This window comes from Opisthocomus hoazin, chromosome 27, assembly GCF_030867145.1.
Source record: "Opisthocomus hoazin isolate bOpiHoa1 chromosome 27, bOpiHoa1.hap1, whole genome shotgun sequence".
Lineage (NCBI taxonomy): Eukaryota > Metazoa > Chordata > Aves > Opisthocomiformes > Opisthocomidae > Opisthocomus > Opisthocomus hoazin.
The window spans coordinates 5547402-5572021 of record NC_134440.1 but is presented as its reverse complement, the minus strand read 5'-3'; the positions used below and the strand labels follow the sequence as shown (position 1 = coordinate 5572021).

The 24620-nt window shown below is 45.3% G+C and overlaps 1 protein-coding gene across 2 annotated transcripts; it reads left to right on the top strand.

Annotated features, from left to right (window-relative positions):
• The first annotated feature begins 1224 nt into the window (after nucleotides 1-1224).
• ATCAY (ATCAY kinesin light chain interacting caytaxin) lies at nucleotides 1225-19601 on the top strand. 2 transcript variants are annotated; one of them, XM_075444256.1, is made up of 13 exons: nucleotides 1225-1622; nucleotides 3496-3625; nucleotides 8054-8118; nucleotides 8482-8703; nucleotides 9486-9671; nucleotides 10350-10452; nucleotides 11007-11138; nucleotides 11553-11639; nucleotides 12130-12228; nucleotides 12493-12528; nucleotides 13416-13451; nucleotides 14207-14239; nucleotides 14800-19601. In XM_075444256.1, exons 2-13 carry the CDS (start codon nucleotides 3549-3551, stop codon nucleotides 14807-14809), a joined length of 1086 nt encoding a protein of 361 aa, XP_075300371.1. In that variant the 5' UTR covers nucleotides 1225-1622; nucleotides 3496-3548; the 3' UTR covers nucleotides 14810-19601. The 2 variants fall into 2 exon arrangements, with proteins under 2 accessions (XP_075300371.1, XP_009934411.2); XM_009936109.2 differs by having other exon boundaries at nucleotides 14204-14239.
• Nucleotides 19602-24620: the final 5019 nt, after the last annotated feature.

Sequence of the window (24620 nt, the reverse complement as noted above, 5' to 3'; positions counted from 1 at the left end):
GGAATGGGTGAAGTGATGGGAGGGGTGTGGTGTGTCCTCGGTGGTCAGGCAGGGAGTGTGCCAGAGCAGAGCCTTGGGAGACTGTGACTGTGTCTGCAGCACAGCAGCCCTTCTCCTGAGCCTGCATACCTTGGCTGGTGCCGCTGGAGAGCTCCAGCTGAGATGGCATAGGAGGGCTGCATGAGAGCCAGGACCAAGACAGGAGTCTCTTCTTACCGTAACAGAAAAAGAGGTGCAATAGGTAGACTCCTGTTTCCATCACGCAGCACTCCTCCATCTCCCCACCATGCACTGATCTCCACATCACTGCAGCCCCTCTGCCCACTGAACGGCCCTTGAAAAAAAATCAAATGCATCATTAGCAGATGGTAACAGGAGAATCCCAGGTCAGCAGGCACAGGCAGACTTCACGGTCCCACTCTACCAGTTGATATAATAAAACAAATGTGCTCTCAGACCATTTCTGCTAAGACTCGGAATATAAACCTTTACGGCTCCTTCACTGAGGGAGCTACCTTTATCTTTGTGTAGCACCCACATGCTGGCTGCATGATGCAAACGTGGGGGGGGGGGGGTTGACAGCAGACATCATCAAACTAACCCTGCCTCTTTCCACAGCTGGAGGGAAGGTGTTTGCTGAAGCCCAGGAACCGGAAGGCAGAGATGTGAGCCCAAGTCTGGAGAAGGTGAAAAATCAGTGCTTCTTCATTCACTGTTAGATTTGCAAGGGAACCAGCAAAGGTCTCAGGCTCCAACACAGTTACAGACATCCTGGAAGCAAGGCACAGGAGCTGATCACCCAGTGCAAGGAGGATCGTCTGTCGAGTCTCTCTGTACAGCCCCTGGCACCAGAAGCAAGACCAGTGCCGGAGGTTGAGGTCCAAATCAGCTTTGCATGTGCAAGGCAAGACAGACCATGAAGTCTTGCATCCTACCACATGCTGAGGCCAGCTTTTACTTTATCAGTGAATGATGCACTGTATTAGAGCCCTCCCCACCCACCCCAGCTGCCACGCCTCCTCTAGGACCAGATCCTGCTGGATGATGAGCATCCCTCGCTGCCACTGAAAGCAGTAAGGAGCCGGTGCGCTCAGCCGCTGGCAGCATCATTCATCCGGAGGAAGAGTGCAGGGAGATATTTGGTACCTCGCAGCCAATTGGAGGAGAGGTGACACTGAAAGGAGGGTGCTTCCAGCTCCTCTCTCCACCCATCCTCCATAACATCCCCCTCCCTGTCACCACCACCACCGCCATCCTCCTCACGCACAAAAGCAGTGCAATTAGCTGACTTAAGAGAGCCAAGGCTTAGCCAGCTGCAAGCAAAAAATAATAATAAAATACCTTGCAGGGGAGGGAGGCAGCAGAGGAAGCAGCAGCCATGGAAGAATACAGATGACTGCCCTCAATTCCACCCCTCCCAACAAAATCCAAATCACAAAGCAACGACTGCTGTGAGAAACGCCGAGCTAGATGCGTCCCCCCACTCCTCCGCTGAGAAAGCCACACACGTCTGCATCCGGATCCAGGCACTGGACCTCCTGAGCAGCCCACCTCTGTCGGGAGGAATGCCTAGTTGGGATACAGGCAGGATCTTCTTTGTTCCTCATTAGCCCCAAGCATTGGTGAGTACAGCATCATCTGGGCTTCCATACTGCTGGGAAATGTTTGATGTTAAGAAACATCAGGCAGCAGCCTGGGATTTGCTTCAGTCTCTTTCCTTTCTCCTCCTCCCTCCATGATGCCTTGAGGGTTAGCAGAAAGCAGATGACAGCAGTGGGAGGAGGGAGGGAAGGTGGGGTCTCTCTGAGCCCCAAGGTATCTCCTTTGCCTGCAGGTAAAGAAATAAAAAATGGAGACATGTGTGACCATGTCATGGACATCGCATGCAGCCAGGTGTGGGGATGAGGACAGAATACATAATGCGTGTGCTGGGAGGAAAGGCTGAGAGGCATCGGGCAGGGAGGGAGCCCTGGAACGCTCACAGCCAGCTCTTTGCTCTGATTCCCATCCCTGCCAGCTCCCGTAATAAAGACAGATGCCGGATTTACTCAGGCCTCTACATAGATTCATTCCTTTAAAGCAGATACGCACAGATTTATCTCTCCCCAGCTCATCACCAGTGACACCCTCTGTAAATACAAGCCCCCAAAGGAAGCAGAAGAAAGCCCTGGCTCTCTAAGACTTACAGCACTGGGTCAAACGCTGCTAGATGCTGATTTCCCTGACACCAGGGGACGGACAGAGTAGCCCCATCCACTTGGGAAATGATCCTGCATTCCTCATCTTAAAAAAAAAATTACGTTGCTGTCCAGCTAGTGCCTGGGTTCATTTACAGTATAAAGGTTGAGCTCAGGAAGAACATTCAAAACTGTTCTGCAGTGGAAGAGTTAATGCATGCACCCAACATACAGGATGATTTCACTTGAATATGTTCCATACAAGACGAAGCCTGACCTTGTCCCCTTCGGGCTCAGGTGCTGCTAAGCTCAGCTGCAGCAGCATCCAGCTGAGAGCAGTGTGTCTGCTCTCTCTGACCAGAGCTGGTCCTGCAAGGAGTGGTCCTGAGCCCTCAGACAGACTTTGTTAGGACTTGCAGGTGCAGTCCCTGGGAAATAGGTACAAAGGTCTGATTTTTGCTGACTGGCAGCTTAGGAACCTTCTAGTGAAGGCAAACAATATATATGGTCCTAAGGGTCCCTCGCGCTGCTGGGGTGTTAGTATGGGTGAGAACAAGGCTCGCTGGATTTGAAATTCTCCTGCTCATACCAGTGCAGGAGAAAGCCCAGACTGGGAACAGCACACCCACATTGCCTCCATTTGAGGTGCTCCAGTTTTTTAGCATCTGCTTTGGTTTACCTGGGAGCAAGGCAGAGATGTGAATTCTTCAGGGGTGTGGAAAGACATTCAACATCCCTGTGAAGGCCTCCTCATCCTCCTCCATTTCTCTCTGGGTGCAGGGACAAGCGTGGCAATGGAGCACAGACCAGGCAGCAGCGGTCAGGAATTTCTCTGCAAAAGCAAAGCCATTAACTTCTGCCCAGGCCAGCAAAATGGAAACTGGTGCTACTGCCAAACCAACCTGAAACCAGCCTGGGAGGAGCTTTTTCTCATCTTCCCTTTCAGCCACTTTTCATTTCCCTCAGCAGAGGTGCTTGTTTATGTGGAGATTCGTATCAGCAGAGAAGTAGCAAGGGAAAATGGGTGGCCATCAGCCCGGACAGTGTTGATCCTCAAGGAAAAGAACTAAGGTCACACCAGACCAGATACATACCTGTTGCTTTCATCCAGGGCCAACCTCACCTCCTCTTTCTTGCCCAAAGCATGTCAAGCAGCCACAAAACCCCATGTCCTTGCCTCGCTCCTTTTGCAAGACAAGCAGCTTTCATGCTGCTTCTCTGTGGAGCATGGTATCAGCATACCTGCTCTGAATGTTTCACATTAAATGCTCCCCAGTAGTGATGCTCAATGCCAACCTCTCTGCCTTCCACCTTCCAGCCTGCGTCCTTCCTCAAGGGAACCACTGTGCAGCCAGACCCTCTCTGAGCACGATGGGAACCACAGAAGCCACTTTGCGGATGGAGAACGTGGACGTGAAGGAGGAGTGGCAAGACGAGGACTTCCCCAGGTTTGTTCCATGGAAAAAAGCCAGGGAAAATTTTATTTCTTCCTGTAAGAAACTAGCAGGGCATGGAGCATGCAGGTCCCTCCCATCAGCCCCAGAGGCAGCAGAAGTCTTAACTCCAGCAGGGCAATTCTGGCCAGAGAACAGAGCTTTTGTAGCAAGGCTGCTTTGAATGCTTCAAAATTTGGGGGAGGATTCTGGCAACCCTCTGTGACCATGCCAAGCAGAGGGTAAGGCACTAGGTGCAGAGGACAGGGAGATTAGCCTGGATGAATGGATGGACGGATGCATATAGCGATGGATGGATGGATGGACTGCTTCCCAGTCTCTGAATCAAGCAGTGTCTCCCCAAACAGAGCAACGCTGCTTTGCCAGATATTTGCCATGGGAAGTAGAGTGGATTGGGATGCAATGACCGCTGGCACTGACATGCAGAATCTGAACGGTTGCAAACCTTGTAAGAAATGATGTGTGGGTGACAGAAGGTGCTGAAGTGGCACCTTTCACCTTCACAGACACTTTATTAGCTGCACAGATTGCCAAAAATTCCCCGTAAGCTCAGTGTGCGCTGAACGCCCTGCAGCCACCCAAGGGGTGCACCCACCCACATCTCCATCCCAGCGTTGTCCCACACTAAAGCCCACGGCCCAGCAGCAGCTCGCTGGGGCACACGCAGCATGGCCACACCAAGCCTTGTGGCAGCTGGGGTCTGAGCTGCTGAGGGGTTTTTCAGGGCTGTCTCACCCTGTCCCAGCTGCAGCTGAATTCCCCCGGGCAGCCCACAGAGCCCCTGTATTGGCAGACAGTGGCGCAGTGTGCTGTGCGGGTGGGCATGCACAGCCCCTGCCGTGCTAGAAAGGGTCTCCTGTTTCCCTTGGCATCGGCAGATGAGTTTAGCTCTGTTTACCCCGGGCCCAGCTGCATCGCTAATCTAAGCACCTCTGTCTGCCAGCCCAGCACCCGGCTCACAGGACGTGGCTTGTCCTTCCGCTGGCACCAGAGGTGGGCTCAGCCAAGCCCTTGGGTTTCTAGGAGGGATTTTTCTTTCCTCTGAGAGCAGAGCTGGGCAGAGATTTGGGCTGATGGACCTCTGCCAACCTAAGGCTCCCCCAGAGCTGTGCTGACAAGCTTTTAATTGAGTAGAAAGGAAAATGAGGTACCTATTTCTATAGGAAAGCCATTGACCCAAGGCTCCCTAGAAAATCTGGGGACAGAGCTGGTCTAGCACCTGATACCTATGCATTAACACACCCCATCATGTTGCCATGCAAGCTTACCAACTTACTTGCCAAGCAAAGTTACCCCAGCCACAGCCAAGCCTTCAAGGGGCATTTCTTCTGCAGAGCCCTCAGCACCACCCAACACAGGCATCATCGCTCCTGCTTAGCAAATGAAGCACAGGGAGAGGCAAAGGGATGTGACCATGGCTGGGTGGCACACCAGTGGCAGGGATGAGGCCCTAGCCCTATAAGCAAGCTCCCCAGACTGCTGATAGACTGCTGCAGAGGGATTAAATCAGGAATGATGCAAGTGAAATAGAGTCCAAACAGTCACTAGGCAAATGAATGAACGCTAGCTGTGTTTAAATGGCATTAAAAATAAATTAATAATTTTCAAGACACTTCCCCTTAGAAGCTTTAAAATAATAGGGCAGAAGCTGCTGCATGTGGGACAGTAGCTCTCTAGCAGATGATTTGCTGCATAGCTATTTTTGCTTAGCTGTGATTAACCAGTCTTGCCACAGAAAAAAAACCCCCATATCCTAGACAAAGATCTGGGCTGGGGAAACTGAATTCAGCTGCTCATTTAGGACGCAAGGCGACATTCCCATCCCTCCCCGAGAAGCTGATCTGCAAGCTCCTGCCTTGCAGGTCCCAAAGGTGCAATGCCAAGGCACTGAGCAAGCGGAGAGGAAAGGGTCCCCCTTCCTGCTGCTCCCTGAAGGTTTAGCCTCCTGCCGAGCCTGTCTCAGCTGTTTGTGCAAGTGCCGTCCTGCAATGATGCTGTAGCGGTGCCGCGGGGCGGATGCAGCAGCATGCTCACTCCATCGCGCATCCATCGGATCACGGTCGGTGAAGGCTCAGGCTGGTTGGGGCCCGAGAGAAGTTGTTTACAGAGGGAAACTGGGCAGCACGCTATCAGCAGAAAGCAAAATGGTGGCACCCGACCCTTAGAAAACCTGCTTCATTCAGAAAATTTGGCATCTGGGGCTAGCTGCCTTTGGGAAGGCAGATTTACACGGGAGACTGGGAGGTAGTGATTTGAGGATCCTTTGGGAAGGTAAGAAAGCCCTTTTCTTCACCTCTTATTTTTTAATTGCATTTCTTAAATGAATCCTAGCATCAGAGAGCGGAGTGCCTGACTGCAGCACATACTCGGGTACAGCTGGGCCTTTATCCCCCCCTCCTTTTGATGCTGTATCACAAAGTTGTGCCAGGCGCCAGCTCACAGTCAGATAAACAACCAGCCAGGCCCCGTTCAAGACAAAAGCAAAAGGGAGAAGGAGAAGCTGGAGGGGGGCAGAGGGATCTTTCTGACTGCTCAGGAATATTGTGGCAGCCCACAGGGTCCAGGTGCTGCACAAGCAAGCTAGGAGCAAGCGCCTTTGATCAGGTCTCCAACTCTCATAAATATACAACAACCAGCTAGGAGAGGATTATCCCTTAATCTAAATATTTAAAGGGTTTAATTTGGCTGGTGGCTCTGGTGTCATGACAGCATGAAGAGGAGCCTTTGTAGGGCAGAGCTAGGCTATATATTCCTGTGGACTTGGAGGTATCGGTTCTCATCATCTCTCTCCTTGCTATCGCTGGACCATAAGGCCAGCAGCTGCTGGACATTAGCCCCATGCACAGTCCCATCCACATTCTTACAGCACTGCCTTAAAACTTTGGGGTTTTTCCCCACATTTCACTCCAGGGCTGTCCCAGCAGCCAGGATTTTACACCTGGAGGCATGAGCTCTTCCCGTGTTAAGGAGGAGCCTCCAGCACTGGGCAGGTGAAACGAGGATGGCTCAGAAGGTCCCTTTTAAAGTGACCTTCAGCATCACGACCTTATCATGGGGTTGGTGGGGTTTGGTTATGCTGTGCAAGAAGCTTCAAACCCAGCTAATGCCAGAGGACAGGCATAAGTCCCAGCTCAAATTAAGGGGAAAAGTGTCCAGCTCAGGGTGGGCAGTGTACGGCTCAGCCACCAGCTAGGGCTCCTCCCTGCAGTACTGGGGGCCAGATTCTGACTTCACTTACCCCAGTATGGGTCAGGAGCAATTCCAGCAACTTCCAAAAGGCGACAGCCACGTAATGAGGTTTGGCATTAGTAGGAAAGCCAACTTTTAAATCAATCTCCAACTAGAGGCATGGTGATTTATACCAAGACAGTGCAGAAGCCAAGCATGAGAAGCTGCAAATCCTGACCTCTGCCATGGACCCCCAGGAGGGGAGCGGTGGGTCAGCCTTTGGCTCCGAAATACGGGTTTGAGTGCTGGTGCCTAGATCTTAGCTCACAACGAACCTGCTGCCAAACCTCAGCAGGCTTTGGCTATCACTGTCAGCTTTTGTCAAATAGGGGCTGAGGTGAGGACAGGGTAACAATTCTAGGATCGTGCCTAAGGTTTGATCCTTGCCTTGAACTCTGACTGCCTTAGAGCAAAGTCTCTATAGACCAAGGAGGCAGCAGCCTCCCGGCAGAGGTGGTTGTGGCAGGCGTTTTGGATGAAGTTCTGCTCTACTGCAGCCAGGGCCTGTGGCAGAAAGCAGGATGTGCTTTACAAAACCATTGGCAGAGAGTGCAAAGTACTCTTGTGATAAGCATCCACTGCTAGCACAGCTGCTGCTGGGATGAAAGCATCCCCCACTGGCCTTAGGCACAGCCAAATTCAGACTGTCTGGATGGCCCACAGCACTGCCTACACTGTGCAGGGAACAGGAATACAGACAACAGAGTACCAACTGCAGATGATGTTCCCTGGAACCCTTGATGAGGAGCCCTAGAGCTTGGCACTGCCTCTCCAGCTTCTGACGGAGATAAAAATGGGGAAAATATGAAGAGAGTGAGGACGTTGCCAGGCTCTTCTGAGGACAGGATTTGTTCCCATGTCCCTGGCTGAATTTTCCAGCCTCTTGGCTGAATGGCAGCATGAGAGGTGTATTGGGGTGGAGGGGGTGTGGTATACGCAGAGAGAGGAGAGAGTTTGGAGGTTACTAGGGATTGCACAGTGCTCCAGTAAGAAAGCACAACTGCTGAGTTGCTCTTGTGCAAATCACCTTAGGCTGAGCTCACAGGCAAAAGAGAAAGGGCAGAGCACATGTGGGGCTGTATGTTTTTCCCTGATGTCCCCAGTTGTGTCCCCTGTCTGCCATGGAGTGACTTTCTCCTAAACATCACCTATTATCTGCTGTCTTTTTACCTCTGCATCTTGGCTTGCCTGAAGACCTCTCCCAGAAGAGACGGGGATGGAGTCGCTGGGCAGCCCTACAGAAGATGAGAATACGTCCTGTAAGTACCAGCCTGCCTTATCAGGAGTTCAAAGGAAAACAAGCTTATGGGAACAGCAGCTTCCAGTTAGGACGGAAGCCAGTTCCCTTGGAGTACCCACACAAATTCCCATGTGAGAGAGGAAACCAGCAGAGATTTGAATTTGCTAATCTTTCATAAGAAGCTGGGGGAGGATATAGGTATCTCAGAAGTGTGGGCACTTTTATCCAGCCATACCTGCTGGTGTCCAGTACCTCCCAGCTATGATTCATCACCCTTAGCTTCCAAGATTGTAGCCTGATATATGCATAAAGCAAGCACCATGTCTTGTACTAAGGATACAGGACGAGGACAACCTGTCAGTTATTTTCCTTTTAACTCCAGCTCCCCCAAATACTTTAAACTTTAACGGGGCGCATCGTAAACGGAAGACACTTGTTGCACCTGAAATCAACATTTCCCTGGACCAGAGTGAAGGCTCCATTCTCTCCGATGACTTCCTGGACACACCAGATGACCTGGACATTAATGTGGATGATATTGAAACTCCTGATGAGACAGATTCCCTCGAGTTCCTGGGGAACGGGAACGAACTGGAATGGGAAGGTAAAAGGCTCATTCGGGGTGAATATCTGCAGGGGCGGGTCACCTCATTTTAACCACTTTCGACACCACTCACCATCAGCGGCTGACAACCAACTTCCCCAGCAGTGAAGCACAGCACACACAACCAAAGCCCATCTTCCACACAACATCTGCCCCACCAGGACCCCAGCTATAGCCCAGGAGTCTCAGTGTTGCTATCTCAGCACTTCCTTCTGGGGCTAGTGCAGGCAGAAGTAGTTCAGGGACTTGCAAACACCAGTCAAGACATAATTCAGGATAAGGCATATGGCTTTGGACACACATGCCCTTCCAGCTGCAGCTGGGCCACCACCCCAGGCTGGAAGGTGCTGCCTGCTCAGCGCTGCCAGTAGAGCTGTCACGTGAATGTTCCAAAATCTTGAACAACACAGTCTTTGCTAACCTGGCTGATTTTGACTGAATTGGGCTAAGAAGGACTCATACAAGCAGCTCTGCTAGAAGACAACCAGCACAGGTGGTACCCTCCACCAGCTAGCAGAGATGGATCGGAAGGAAGATCCAGCAAAAAGTCCAGTGCCTGACCTGTGACTGCAGATACCATAAGCAGCATGAGATGTTAAGCTTATTTCTATTATAATTTGGCAATGGAGCAAGATTATTAAGAACCATAAACTTGCACAGATCAAAGTCACAGATGAAACAGGTCATCCTGTGGTTGTTACTGTCTCTCATTGCACATCAAAGCTCTTGCAGAACCATTTCGTTCGTTATATTAAAGGCAGAAATATTTGTTCCTCTTCCAGATGACACCCCTGTAGCCACAGCCAAGAACATGCCCGGGGACAGTGCAGACCTCTTTGGGGATGGTGGGACAGAAGACGGGAGTGCTACTAATGGACGGCTCTGGAGGACTGTCATCATTGGAGAGCAGGAGCACCGCATCGACCTCCAGATGATCAAACCCTACATGAGAGTGGTGACACATGGAGGTGAGGGAGAGGGAGGCCTGATCCTGGCCTAGTGGATTTCTTTCAGTCCATCCTTGTCAAGCTGGAGGGGATGTCATTACAGATTGTTTTGACTGTCTTTAGGGAAAAATTGCTATCTGCTTTGTACCGTTACGTGGCAGATAAGCACAAAAGCACCCAGCTCATGCTAGAAAACACATAGCCACTGTAACAATGTTTTAATAAACAAAAGTAGGGATAACACTGGCTCTGAGCAAGGCTGAATATACCCCAACCCTCAGCCCTGGGTGTGGGCAGCGTGGCCAGTGATGAAGGAACTGCAGGTTCTTAATCCCTGCCTGAGCTGTCTCTGGAGGCACAGCTAAAGGCCAGTACGTCCCCAGTTAGTGACCATTTCTGAAATCTGAGCAAAGCCAAACAATGACACAGAGGGCAAAGCTCTCAGCTCCATGCTTTGACACAAACAAATTCCTTCCCTGAACCCCACATGCATGTTATAGCCAAAACCAGGATCAGAGGCAAATCTGATTGTGAAAGAGGTCCGTAAGAGAGACAAACACTTACCTAGAGCTGAACAGAGGCACAAAAACCAGCCCAGGCCCAAATTCGGCAATGCATCTTCGCTGCTATTTTTTTCTTCAACTCTTGTGCCTCCCCCTGGAAAGAGTCACTGATGCTGCCTGTGTCTTTCTTTCCCAGGATACTATGGAGAAGGTCTCAATGCCATCATTGTCTTTGCTGCCTGCTATCTTCCAGACAGTAACCTGGCCGATTACCACTACATCATGGAGAATCTCTTCCTGTAAGTGGCTGGTCAAGGTCTAGGAGGGAGAGGAGGGCCAGGATGGTAGCTCGGGCTCTGTGGAAACAGCTTCCATGCACACTTTGCATCAGGAAACTCAGCCGGAAAAAAAGTTTGAATCGAGGCCAAATGTACCCAGTGTGCAGCTGCAGACTGGAGTGAGCATCACTGGGTGAGACACTGTCCACAGCATTTGCATCCAAGTCCAGTACATCAAAGCATTCAAACATTCAGTGACAATTATGCCAGTGATGGACTCACAACCAGGCTACAACACATGTATACAATGCTTAACAGCTAGTAGATGCTACTGCTAGGCAGAAGAATGGCGCAGGGATGTCCATCAGTGCATGCACTATGCTAACAAGCACCAGAAATCCCTGAGAAATACCCTTAGGCATTCTACAGAGGTGTGAAGAGAATCCAAAACCTATTCCAAGATTACAAAGAAGGGGTCTAGAGGCCTTTTGGGATGATACACAGGCACCTGAAGAAACCCCAAGGGACCTTTCTTGAGTCTCATGTCCCCGTTGCTTTTGATCATCACCTAACAGATACGTGATCAGTAGTCTGGAGCTGCTGGTGGCTGAGGACTATATGATTGTGTACCTAAACGGAGCAACACCCCGGAGGAGGATGCCAGGCCTTGGTTGGCTGAAGAAATGCTATCAGATGATAGACAGAAGGTGAGAATCCTGTTGGTGTTACTTCTTTATTCTTCCCAGTCCTCTTCCCACATCTCTTCCACTCCTTCCTCACAGCCTTCCCAGCCAACCCTCCTTCCTCACTCCTCAGATTCTGTGATTTCTTCCTCTGTCACAGCTTTCTGACTTACTCCAGGTCACCTTCATTGCCTCTTCTCCTCCCTTCCCTCACAAGCACCTTCACAGAGATCAGGCTAACACAGCACCCAAGCAAAGCAGTACTCCTGCAGCCTGCTGGGTCTGAGCTTAAATAGGGTTCCTAAGGCTGTGGGCAGGGCTTCTTCCTGGAGGCACCCACGTGAGGCCAGTAATGCTTATTAGTGCCCTGACACGTTACAGCTGACTGTAAGAAAAGGTACTTTGAATCTGACATTGTGTCCCATGGCTTTTCCACAGGCTGCGTAAAAACCTCAAAGCACTGATAATCGTGCATCCTTCATGGTTCATTCGGACAGTGCTGGCTATATCCAGACCCTTCATCAGGTAAATGCAACCTGTTCCCAAACTTGGCTGGTTTTGGAGTGGAAGTTTAATCTCAGGAATCAGATCTTAAGCCCACCTTTAGTAGCGACCAAGCTGAGATGGTTTGTCATTTGTTCCAACATCTCTCTGATGCTTCCAAGGACCACTCTAGAGGCGGTTCTAGTGGACACTGTAGTGGTCTGGATCCGGATCAAAGTTTGTCCCAGTCAGCAGTGCATAAAGATCTACTGGGAAGTGCAGGAATGGTGGTCCTTTTTCCCTCCTACAGATATTGAGAGGCGGAGGTCAAAGCAAAGTGAGGCACAGTAATGTGGCATCTCACCACAATTTTTAACCATCAGCATATTAGCACTGGGAGGAGATGGGTACACTCAGACTACAGAGGATATAGAGATGCAGAACTCCCCGTTTCCATCAGGAAAATTCTGACTTCCTATGAAGAGGACATCAAAACATGACCTCAAGCACACACTCTTTCTCTCTCTACCAGTGTGAAGTTTATCAATAAGATCCAGTATGTTCACAGCTTGGAGGAACTGGAGCAACTTATCCCAATGGAGCACGTGCAGATTCCAGACTGCGTCTTACAGTGAGTATCAGCGGGACCCTGGGGCACAGGTAGCTCTGAGGAGGCACAGGACAAATCTGCTGTGTAGCAGGATGAGTCAAAACCCATGTACTGGAAACACAGAGCCTGGGGAAAACCTTATCTTACTCATACACTGATGCCAAGCAAGAGCCTGCACACTGCGCTCGTTTGCAGTTTCTGTCACCTTCAGAGCAAACACTGCGTTTTACTAAGTTACCAGTCCAGAGTGGGGAACGTTTAAAGAATGTCTCCTGTTTGTTGCAGATATGAAGAAGAGAGGATCAAGGCCAGAAAAGAAAGGTAAAATTAACTTCTGGGGTGAAGGAAGGTGGGTTTATTTATTCGGGATGGTGCCCTTTTGCTTATTCTCATCGTTATCTGTGCTATAACCAGTCAATTCTGTGTTCCTCCTACCCTGATATCCCACACAGCCTACATTTATTTTCTACTGATTTTCTCAAAATAGGCAAAAGCTGCAGGAGGGAGGAGAAGCTTGGTTAAAAGGTTATTTATCCATAGAACTGTTCTTAATCCCACAAGCGCACACATCGTGAACACGCATTGTATGTGCTAGGAAAGATCATCAGAAATCACTGTATGTATAAAAATGTCACATATTCCCCATATGACCATGCAAACTGACCTTAAAGTGAGAGCTAGTGCTTTTTTTAAAAGCCACTTCATTCTGCTAGAGTGGCATAAAGAGGGCCATTAGTTTACAGTTTGTTTTGTTTCATTTTCTAGAGCCATTTCATCACCAGTGAGTTAGGCTAGAAGTGCTGGCCATTAACAGTGATAACTCAACTCTGCTAAAAGCAAAAGGCAATCTTGGACAGAGGAAAGACCAGCTGGGTCAGCACAAGAGCTATGTGCTATAATAACACCTCCTTCTGCTGATGAACTGAATGGGAGATGCCAGTTTGGGAAGATTCAGTTCAGTGTTAGCTGCTGAAAAGCAAGTCGGCCAGCCCAGACTGGTCAGTGACGTCCCTCTAGGGCCAGCAGAGGCATCCTGAGAACGCTGGGGTTATCAAGGCTGCAAATCACAGGGACTAATAGTCATTTCTGATCAGACCTGTAACCCCTGTCTGACCTCCAGCTAGCTCTCTAGAAAAGCCTGAGATACTCTACTCTTTCACATTGCTGGCCCCTAGATGATAGATTTCAAATGCAATTTGTGTTTACAGGGCAGAAGAGAAACAAGACATGGCTGAGAAGGAAAGGTAACTACTCTTTTTTTATTTATCCTTCACTTACAAAATAGCTTAAATGACTTTTGGTGAGGAAAACGGCCCCACTGCTTGGTAGCATTCCCTGGGAAGCCTGGCTCTGCACTCTCGGGAGATGTTTGGACCCAACAGGACATTTCTCAAGTGTCTGGGAACTGATAAAGCCTCTCCTCTCCCTAACAGCTCCCTGTGCCATCACTGTTGTGATGTTATTGACCTTCACCTATGCAAATGGATTCCTGACACTGCTTTTTACCTCTGTAAAGCCAGTGAACCCATTTGGTTACAGACCAGAGCCAGAGGCACCAGGGAACATTCTCCTGACATTCAGCTGGAGCGTTTGCATGCTGGTGCAATGCTGAGGGTCAAATACTGCCGTCAGGCACATCCTGGATGTGTGTAAAGGCAAGAGATCAGGCTGTAACATTAGATGGGAAGGAAAATTCTAGGGAGGTTTGGAAGACAGTGTCCAAATCCTGTGGCAGGATAATTTGGCCTGGTTTTGGCTCTGCTTCAGAGTGATACAGCCTCTCTTTTTTTTATTCTATCTAACTAGCTCCTGAGGGGAAACAGTGCATATTTCTGCTATTCTCTTCCCAGAGAAAAAGGAGCTTTGATCAAAATTCCCAAGGTCCATTGTACAAGTCTGCATTGTTCCAAGAAACAAATGGAACCTCAGGGCCAAAAGAGAGGATGATTAGTTTGTGGTGGAGACTCACTTATTGTTTTGCTGGTTCTCTTCCAAGCAGGCCTGTGCCCCCAGCAGAGGATCAAGAAACCAGGTTTGATTTGTACCTCACTCTTGTTTGTCTCTATGTGACAGATTTCGTTGCATTTGTAATCCACTAACAGGAAAGGCAAGACTGGGTTAGACCCAGGTCCTCTTTAGCCCGATGCCACTCACCTAGCACAGAAGAGGCATCAGCCACTTTGCAGGAGGGGGCTACAAAACCGGGACACCTTCACCCCGCCACGGTGTGGCTGCAGTCGCAACCACTGCAGCTTGTTCCAAAGCACAGACTGGTCACAACTGCAGCTGCTGTGGGGGCATTTGAGAAAAGCAACCACTCAGTAAATTATCTGGCATTTGCCACGTGATAAAGGTGTGCACATGGGAAGTTACTGTGGAGCTGCCTTCCTTTACGCTATACCAACATGGTCCTACACGCTCAGGAAAAGCCCTTAGAGAAGAAGCCCATTAAAGCTATGAATGACATCATCTTCGGCCCTGATATACTTTTGTAGAGGATTGCACCCAAACATATTTTTTGACATAGTGGGAACAAAATTTTTACTACAGTTTGCTTTCTAAAAATAACTCCGGCTTTCTGTTCCTTCGCAGTATGTCATGAATCAAAGTAGAGTGGAATGAATGAAGCAGAAGAACGACGCAGCCTGGCAGCCACCCACGTAAATGACCTTTTGGTATAAGACCTTGCCGCCATCTTATTCCGAGTTCTGTAAGATCACGGAGCCTGCCTCCCCTGTCTCCAAGATGCAAAGTCCCTTAAACTTTTATGAAATATTTTACTCTAAAAAAAAACACCCACAAAACAAAACAAGCCAAGAATAGCACTTTTCAGGAAAGGTTCCGGTATGTTTCAGTAATGGTCTGTGGAGAGCTATTAAGTAGTGCAAATAGACACCATGTTTCCTCTTAGTAAATTAAGAGCATCCTGTAGTCCATTAGTCACCAGCCCAGAAAGAGATATATTTTTTGTTTAAATTATAATCCCTTCCCCTAACTTGCTGCTGGCCAGCACTGAGCCATTTTGCTTTAAACTGCACACCCCTGATTCCTCCATACAGACATTACAACAGCCATTGCCCCAGGGAATAACTCTTACAGGCAATGAAAAGAATGCATTTTCGTCTTTCTATAGCCAGTGTATGTTTCTTCCTGAAAATAACAAGTGCCCACCCGTCTAGGCTTGTCTTCCAGCCTTGACCACCTCAGTCAATTCATGGCCAGTTCCTCTTATTAACTCACACCGAACCATTCCTATGAGTATATGCCATGTTTTTTCCTGATTTGTTCTGTCTCAGTTTGTAAGGCACTCCGATAACTTTGAAAGAGGGTCCCATACGGCATGGCAGCCTCCACAGAACCTTCTTATGAGTATCTTTTCATATCAACGCACACACACCAAAAAGGTCTGGGTTTAAGAAGGAGCCTTACAGACAGGAAAGTTTTTCACGCCTTGTCTTTGTATTGATTTCATGACACTGGACAATCATTTACTATTAATACCTCCTATTGTGGAGACAAGCTGCTAAATGTTTGGAATTTCCTACTTGCCAACCCTGAGTAACGAGGGTCTCATCTACAAACATACCTGCCTGGGAAAAACCCAGCTGGAGGATGCTGCAGATGCGGAGGCAGGACACTGCGTCTGGGTTCAGCGTCTCAGCCAAGAGTTGCAGACGTGATATTGAGACTCTGAAATGTGTATTTTGGACTCATGAGGATTCTGTGAGAAACGGAGGGAAGAAAATTTAAGAAACAACTATCTGGCCAAAATCATTTGGAAACTTCTGATTTCACCAGAACCAGCTTACATAAACTGTCTCAAATGCAACAGGTAGGACCCCTTGCAGACAACTGCAGATGAAGAATTACCCGCATCTTTCACTACATAAGGAATATTTCAAGCCTGGCAACCTCAGCCCATGGCTATTTGAAATTATCAGCACTTCACTTGGCTTTGAAATCCCCTGGAGGACAACTCTGGCAAAGCAAGATCTTCCTCAAGATAGAGATGTCTCCTGTGTATACACAAAGCTTCCCTGTTTTCCTTTCAGTAAACAAAACTGCTATAGATGAGATCTTTAGTTTCCTGAATGCTACAAAGGAGCACCAATTATGCTTTCTAACTTTACTTCTCATTTGATATATGTTTTTCTTCTGCACTTCAGTCACGGATGTATTTACCAAACAGACCTTTGCAGGAAGAACAGAGCACTATATCCACAGCATTAACCCTAGAAGCTGAAGACAGTAAAAGCTCCATATCCTGTCTCACCAGCATGTTAATAATAAGCACCAAGCAAGCATCGACCTCCACAGCTTTCTAGAAATTTCATTATGAGCCAGTTATTGACAAAGTGAATTCTATGCTACAAGGAAAAAAACAGCACTTCAGCTCTTTTGGAGTTTAGGTTTTCTGCCAATAACACCTCCCCACAAAAGGCATTCTGTCCAAACAGTCAGCAGACATCTGTTTCAAGACAGAAGCAGCAGTCAGAAATTTTCAAACATTAATGTGTTAACCCGATCTGCAAAGCTGGCTATCCTCTTTCACACACGGTCTGTCAGATGGACTAAACGGACCCAGTGAAATTAAGAAAGGACTCTTCTGATCAAATTAATTTTAGCTCAGACTACAAACAATCACAAATCTCCTTGTAGTTCAAGAATATGTAAATTCACCATCTCCCACTGGTAACACTTCAGTCTAGATTTTCCTTTTTATTTGATGCATTTTTATCCATTTGGATTAAGAAATCATCTGCTATGCTTTCCACAGAAGAATGTGATGCAGTTGGACACTGAAAGGGAAGTTTACAATTATATAATGAAGAAAATTGATACAACGGTTAATAATGTTTTAAAAGTACAACTGTAGAAACCTTTTATGCATCTGTAGTTACTAAACACTTCAGTGAAAAATGTTCACAACACCATGGAAAGTACTGATGTTATGGGACACACGGACATGGAAGAGAAGGAACCTCAATTACGTTTAGGCTTGGGGCCTGAAGAAATAGACTGCTGCTCGATCTTCAGCAGCAACCATACCAGAAGAACGTGGGGTTTGGTTGTTTTGTTGTTTTGGGTTTCTTCCAAAGAAAAGAAACTGTCTACATTTTCCAAAAAATTACCGAATGAGCAGACCTGAAGATGAAACTTCGTATTTTTTCAAGTAATTCCTTCAGGGCAAGGTTAAGAGCTCAGCTGTGAAAAGGACAGAATACCAGTTTCATTTCAAGGTACGAAGGAAGTTGTTTGTTTGAACACAAAAGTCAGTTTGTAACTTCTTTGAAACAGTTTTTCAAAAAGTGCACTTTCTGATAAGCCGTCTAAGTAGTATGCACTATATTTTAATTTTTAACAAAATTTTATGAGTCTATAAATTCTATGTTCCTGGATGGATGGATGGGTGGATGGATGTCTATATGACTTTTCAACATAGAAAAGAACCTGCAACCCATAATGGATGAACTATAGCTAAATGTAAAAAGTGCATTTTTATAGCAACAAAAAAAAAGTGTATCATTAACTTCTTTCAGGCAGTGATTTTAGATGCTGCTTCAAATCAAAGCAGCTAGAAATTCTTTGACAGAAACACAGAACCAGTCAAGTTGGCAGTGTCCCTTCACCAAACACGGAGCAACATATCAAAGTTTGATGTTGATAGACCTGTACAGGCTTCAGACAAAATCAGATCTAGGTGCTGTAATAAACACACACCAAATGTGTTGCACTCGTCTTTAGAAGATCATTACAAATTTGGTTCCACCTTGCAGTGGAGGTGAGAGATTGACAGGGACTCTCAAGGACAGCTGATGAAAGTTTTGGAGACTGCAGACATATGATACTATTGCATTGGAGGGGAGCTGTCAACCGGTGGCTTAAACCCAAGGACAGGACTTACCTTACACAGGTGTCGAGCAGTGACAATAGACCCAACAGAAATCTGAGGTGACTGGAGCCATTTGACAAATTTCTTTGCCCGTTCCTTAAAGAGAGCTGCTCTCAAAGCCTGTTTGTGAAAGGGTTCACCAGCTGAGCTCTACATTTCCACTGGAGATGCAGTTTATAAGAGAAAAATGCTATACCAGCAAAAAAAAAAAAACAAAACACGTTGCTAGTAAAAGTGCATTTACATTAGGACTTTTGCCAGTATATATACACATGCGTTTAAAAAATAAAATGAAATAAACTACATCCTTTTAGCAATACTGCTATACTGGTCAATGTTCCAAATGTACACCAGGCCTTGTTTCTGCCTCATAAAAACATCTCTGAAGGATAAATATTTTGACTTATGAATGCACTGTATTATATCTAGCAGCAGGTATTATCAACAACATTTTTCTGATCTTGGATTCTACCTTTTCTGAGATTTTCTAATGGTGAATCCATGGATAGCCATATTTTAGCTGCAGAAAAAATTATTTTACACCCATGATAGTGTATTCACAAAAAACATGGTATACTTCCTCACAGTCTAATTAATGGCTGAATTTCAACATTCACCCAGCATCAACCTACAAACTGAAAAATGAGATCCCTTCCTGTACAGCTGATGACAGTCTAGGAAATACCTTCCCACCGCTTTAAGGCAGTCACAGGACTTGACCTCACCTTCAGAAAACGCAGGCATTTGTCACAGCAACCATCAGATTTATACAGTTAAAACTACTTTGTTTTGGCACATATAGGAACCATCCAGGTTTGGGAATGTCCAGTAATTTTCGTTTTGATTCACCAGGAAGACACAGGAAATAAAACTGAGATGCTGCTGTATATTCAAGTTGGATAATTCATACAATTTCTTCTGTACAGTACTGTGTAAATGTGAGTGGATATTTAGAGCATACCTCATTGCAATTTTTCCATCTATTTTTTCCAAAGATTATTTGCTTACAGATGGGCATACGCATGTATGAGAAAACCTAAGCGGTAAAGGTTTTAAAAGCAACACATCTTCTATTTTACATATCTAGGGATGAAAAAAACAAAAGAGTTAATGAAATGCTGGTGGCAATAAGCTCAGATTGGCCTGACAGCAGGTGAAATGTACAGGCAAAATTGCTATAAATACAAAAGCACATGTTTTCTCTTTTGTATTTCCATATTTACAGGCAGTCAAAAATACAGCATGCTACTGGTAAAGTGAATTTTAAAAAGTCACCATGACAATATAACATAAACTATCTCAGTTTTTTTTTCCTTTGTAGTGGGCCCTTTTAACACAAACCTACATGTAAAAATGTGTGAACTGTCATTTTTCTAAAGTGTTTGTAATTAGGTGGTTTATGCTAGAAGACATAGATTGCTGTTAAGTATGTATTATTATTTTTCGCTTTGTATTATTCCATACAAATCTGTGGATATTCAATTAAAATGAGACTAATCCTTAAGCATAAATGCATACCCCTCTTTTTGTCAGTATCTTTTATTTAGACTGGCTCCATATGGAAAACACATGAAAATTTTTGTTTGGATGCTACTCCCTTGAGTAAAGCAAGTCAAAGTCCTCCCTGGCAACTATGATACCGCAAAATGAACCTCTCCAATTGTTTTTACCAAAATAACTTCTATTCTACCAATATGGCGTATGATATTTCCAAGTTTCCCTCAGTATTAGGCTTTAGAAAAGAGTCACGGAAAAGTTGCTTCCCTTGGGTTTCTATCGACCTGCACAGAACCATACTTGTCTCAGGGTTTTTAATCTCACATTATTTTTATGTATCCTTCTTTACTTGAATTGATAAAATGACTGGGAATTAAATTGTAAAAACCAACACACACATACAAAAAACAAACCCAAAGCTTCTTAAACGAAACAAGTATTTCCAGGAAAATGCCTTGGATGTCTAATTTGAGTGGGTTTTAGATAGGTTACTAACATATTTCAGTTAATGAATGGGAAGTATGAACACACACAAGTCTAATCCTGTAATAAGCATTACTATATTCATGCTGTGAAATAATTCATTCAGGAAATGCATATTAACTTAAATGAGTAGATATTCACAGGGCTACACCTTTGCTGTATATGTGTATGAAAGCAGATTTTTTGCTACAATTTTACTTCCAGCAAAAACCTTCTACCCCCATCACATTAGTATCGACAACAATTTTTCTGCCCATCCTCTCTCATTGTTTGTTAAATTTTTGTATGCGAAAGGTTGTAGAAGGAATTGCAATACTCTGTCTCAAATACGATGTTTTGACCTTGGATTAAATCTGTGTGGACGATAACAATACAGGAACCTGTTGTGCCAGAGGTGTAACAGCAGTACGCCGCTAACCCCAGGCAGCATGCTATAAAACCCTGTAGGATCCTTGCTTTTGCAGCGCCTCTGATGTAGGCACATGTTTTTAGGTTATGAAACACTTCTAAAATATTTCCAGCGGCCTGGTACCAAAAGGCCACTAGCACTGGTGGTGTGTCATGAAGGAATCTAGCTGGTGCTGACAAAAGAGGGGACAGGGAGTCTTGGTCGAGGTATGCCAAAACCCAGCTTTAAGCACAAAGAATGCAACCAACAGAGCAGACGCAGTTCAAAAGCTCATTATGTTCTGACTAGACCATGCCACAAGAAATAGGATTAGCTGCGACCCTACCAAAGCAACAAAGTTTCCCAAGCAGAAGACAAGATGTCCTTCCTCAAAAGAAAACATACCTTTTAATCACCCTTCACTGTAGTTTTCCATTAGCCACATTATATTCCTCTATTTGACTGACAGCAATTTTATATTATCATTTTCATTTAGCTGTCTTTAAAAGCTAAGAATATTCCCTAGAACAGAAATTTTAAAATGCCTCTGCAGCAAACTGGCTGCAGTTTAAATGACAGAGAAGAGAGGCACTCAAAAAAAAAATCAGAATCTAGTAAGTATGTTAAGATTACATTATTGATTTAAGGGATTTTGGCAGAATGGGAGAGAAAAGTAAAAAATTAACTGTTTACTTCTCACCACTTAATTTACCTGTGCTACATTTTTCTTAAGTGTGCAGCTGCTAACTGTGTTGGCTTCATGGCTAGTCCTGTGAATCAGGTCTGCTCTGAAGATACCAGGTAAGGCCTTTCACTGGATCTAAGAGTTGGGACACTTACTTCACTTTTCTTGATTGGACCTGCCATCCAGGTACATTTACACCTGTTTTAACCAAGATGGTGGCAACTGTGATTAAGATCAATAGCAGAATGTCAGGTAAATTTTCTGGAAATTTTTCTAATGAAAGTTTAGACATTATAAACTTTCCATCAGCTGCACAGTTAGTTTTCATGGCCCATTTTCTTTTTATTAGGTGCTTAAAACACACCTAAATTGCATGCTGCCTCTCACTTCTATTCCACAACCAGGTCTAATTTTAAGACAGGAAAAAACATTATAACATCACCATATTGAATGATTTTAAAATATTTTAAAAAGCTTGTTTTTCCTCCAAAACACAAAATCACTTTCCACCTAGACCCCACTTTTACAGTTTGAATGAAAAGTCAGCGCTTTCCCACTCCTGCTCAGTACTGAAGCCTCTGCTGTCACAAGAGTTGTGAACTACACTGTCACCCAAGTGGAAATCTTTTCTCCCACGTGCATTATGCGACTGTTCTTCACTTTAAAATGACTGAGGTTCCTGAATGAAGCAATATTCAAGTACATTCTGATTACGGCATAGACTATTCTGAAGCATTTGCCATCACTGCTAATCATGATGCAGCACAGACAGAAACCAAGATTCCCAGCTTAAAAAAATTAGAACGTTCTCCAAACAATTAACCTCAACACTAGGGATGAGATTCATCTCACCTAATTTTATCAATCTAAAAATGAGATACGGAGTCTAAATTAGTTTTAGGTTCCCTCTACAGTCAATGAAAAGACATGATTTCACCTGTCTTATGACGGGATGAATCACTCTGTGGCGAGGCCTCTCTCTCCACTGATAAGAGATGTAGCTAAACATCTAGCTTCACACTAGGCACCTAGCTTTTAGACTGCCAGTTAAATGAATCACAGCCTAGGGGAGGAAAACAAGGCAAAAGAGAAAGCAATAGAACATTCCTCCCTTTTTTAGCACAAGGGAGGTTAGTACTTTGATCATTCAACTTGTCGCCTTGGGTTAACTTCTCAGGATGTTTGGGACTTTTTGTGTACTTGGCCTTTTGTTTAACAATCTAATATGATCAAAAGCAGTCACTTTCCCTGAGTAACACAAGACTAGAGATTAACAAGGGATTGCTAGCTGAAGAGCTGAGTTTTGAGAAGAGATTTGAAGCAGGAGAGAAAGCCAATACATTCCAGTTAAAATTCATTTCAGATTGGTTGTATTTTTTTTAGTCCAGCAGAGAACAGACACAATAGAAAAGTCAGTCTCTAGATACAAGTTAGTAATACCCAACCATGAGCTGTAGGAATAAGATTTTGTACCTGGAACGGAAATAAAAGAGACATTACAGGTAAGGATTGGACAATATTTCTAATACATGCTCAGAACATAGCTTTTGAGAAAAGCTAATTGTGAGAGCACATGAGCTAAAGACTGACTGGGCTTGAACATTGTCAAGACATGGGCTCTTCCTGCTATTGTAAGCAAGCAGCACTGCATCAGAACAAACTGGATTCTGCTCTCAGTGTCCCCCATCCTGCCCCAAAGCACCCACACTCTACCAAATCCAGGTAACTCCTCACCTCAGACAGAGGACAGGGAGTATTCTCACATCATATTACTCAATTTTAACATTTTTTTCATTATTTAAATGCCAAAAATTTCTATCCCCTTATGTCTTGTGTTCTCATTGTTCTTAGTATGTCACACTGCAGTCAAATAAATCAAGGTTAATGATTAATAATTCTACCACTGTGAACTATGTTCTAAATTCCAAATATAGCCTCTCTGAAAGGATTACATCCACAAAAACCCATTTGAAGGAACATTTCTTAAAATCCATTTGAAGAATTCGAAGGCTATCAACCCTTTTTGTCCATGTGTTACAACACAGTTGTTAACTACTTGATAAATGGAAAATACTCTTTTACGCAGGGCACCTGGCCCCTAGGTATGCTAATTTCACAGTGCTCACATTCTTTTAATATTGCTTGTTCTATATGTCTAGTTTTGTGCAACGTTTTATCCAAAGAAAACTAAAAATAAATGAATTGTATAGATCTATAATAAAAACAGAGAATTTTTGCTAAACTCATAATATCAAGCACCCAACTTATTTTAGCAAAAACTTATCAAAAAGCATTAGTTTGAGGCAGCCACTCAACATGGGAAATTCCAATATGAACACAGTGTGACTAAGTTTTAACCTATTACAAAAAACAAACAAACAGACCCCCAACAAAACTGGTAATGAAAATAACTGGTCTGTGTATGGTGTTGCTGTCACAAGTTTTGTCTAAAATTGAAGATCAGTATCCATTTTCTGTCTGGTTGTCTCTAACAATAAAAATAGTCTTACAAAATGCTAGTCACATCAGTAAATCTACCAAAAGAACACATTTTTATATAAAATGCCTCCACAGCAACCTAATTTATTCAGCGAAGATCATCCCCCTGCGCAGGATCTCTCTCCTTAAGTCTTCGAGCTACACATACAGTCGAAGTTTGTGCGGTCACTGTAGCAGCCCACAGTTGACAGGTAGAAAAGGCACCTGTGGAGGGAGGGCAGCTCAGCCCATCCATCCCACCACCAGCATCAGTCCCTGAACCTTGAAATGGCTGAGCAGAATGAACCCCATCCTCTGGCTGACTCGGGTGGAGGTAAGAAATGATATTCCTGTCACTGGAACTACCCTCCCTTTGGGGGCAGAATGGTCTGTAAGCTCCTCCGGGCATCCTGCAGCTGTGGCAGATGCAGCCCAGCCCCAGGCACCTCCACGCACCTGAAATGAGATCAAATATACAAGGACTAATGCTGAGAGTACACTGATCCCCGAAAAGAGGAGGTTCTGCCATCTGATTTGGATCCCATACCCACACAACCATGAAGGCAGGCCGTTCACTCCTAGTGAAGGCAGCATTTTGTTCTTTTTTTAAGCTACCTCTAGCCAAGGCAGATAAGGGGAGCACAAAATGCAGCATGGGCTCTGTTCTTAGCACAGCACTGAACATATTTAGCATGGCTGTAACTGAAGAGTAGCAACACAGGTACTAACAGCATCAAACAGGAGAGAACCACAAAGAATGGAAGAAGAGAAACATACATTCATTAACTTTTCTGTTTATATAATTTCCTTTCTAAAATACATTCAAAGTGTTAGCCCTGCACACCCTACTGAGCGTACTCACTTGTCTTTTACCCCAGGATTATATCTGCATAAGCAACCACAACACACTAAAACACCCTGATTTTTCATAAGTGTTGTCAGAAGAAAGAGTGTATACTAGAGTATACACTACATGTGTATATTTATAT

Excerpts from the sequence above, each read along its gene's own strand:
- ATCAY (XM_009936109.2), top strand. The coding sequence starts at position 3,549 with ATGGGAACCACAGAAGCCACTTTGCGGATGGAGAACGTGGACGTGAAG. Across the intron at positions 10,453-11,006 it reads ATCATGGAGAATCTCTTCCT|ATACGTGATCAGTAGTCTGG; the intron begins GTAAGTGGCTGG and ends ATCACCTAACAG. Across the intron at positions 12,529-13,415 it reads ATCAAGGCCAGAAAAGAAAG|GGCAGAAGAGAAACAAGACA; the intron begins GTAAAATTAACT and ends TTGTGTTTACAG.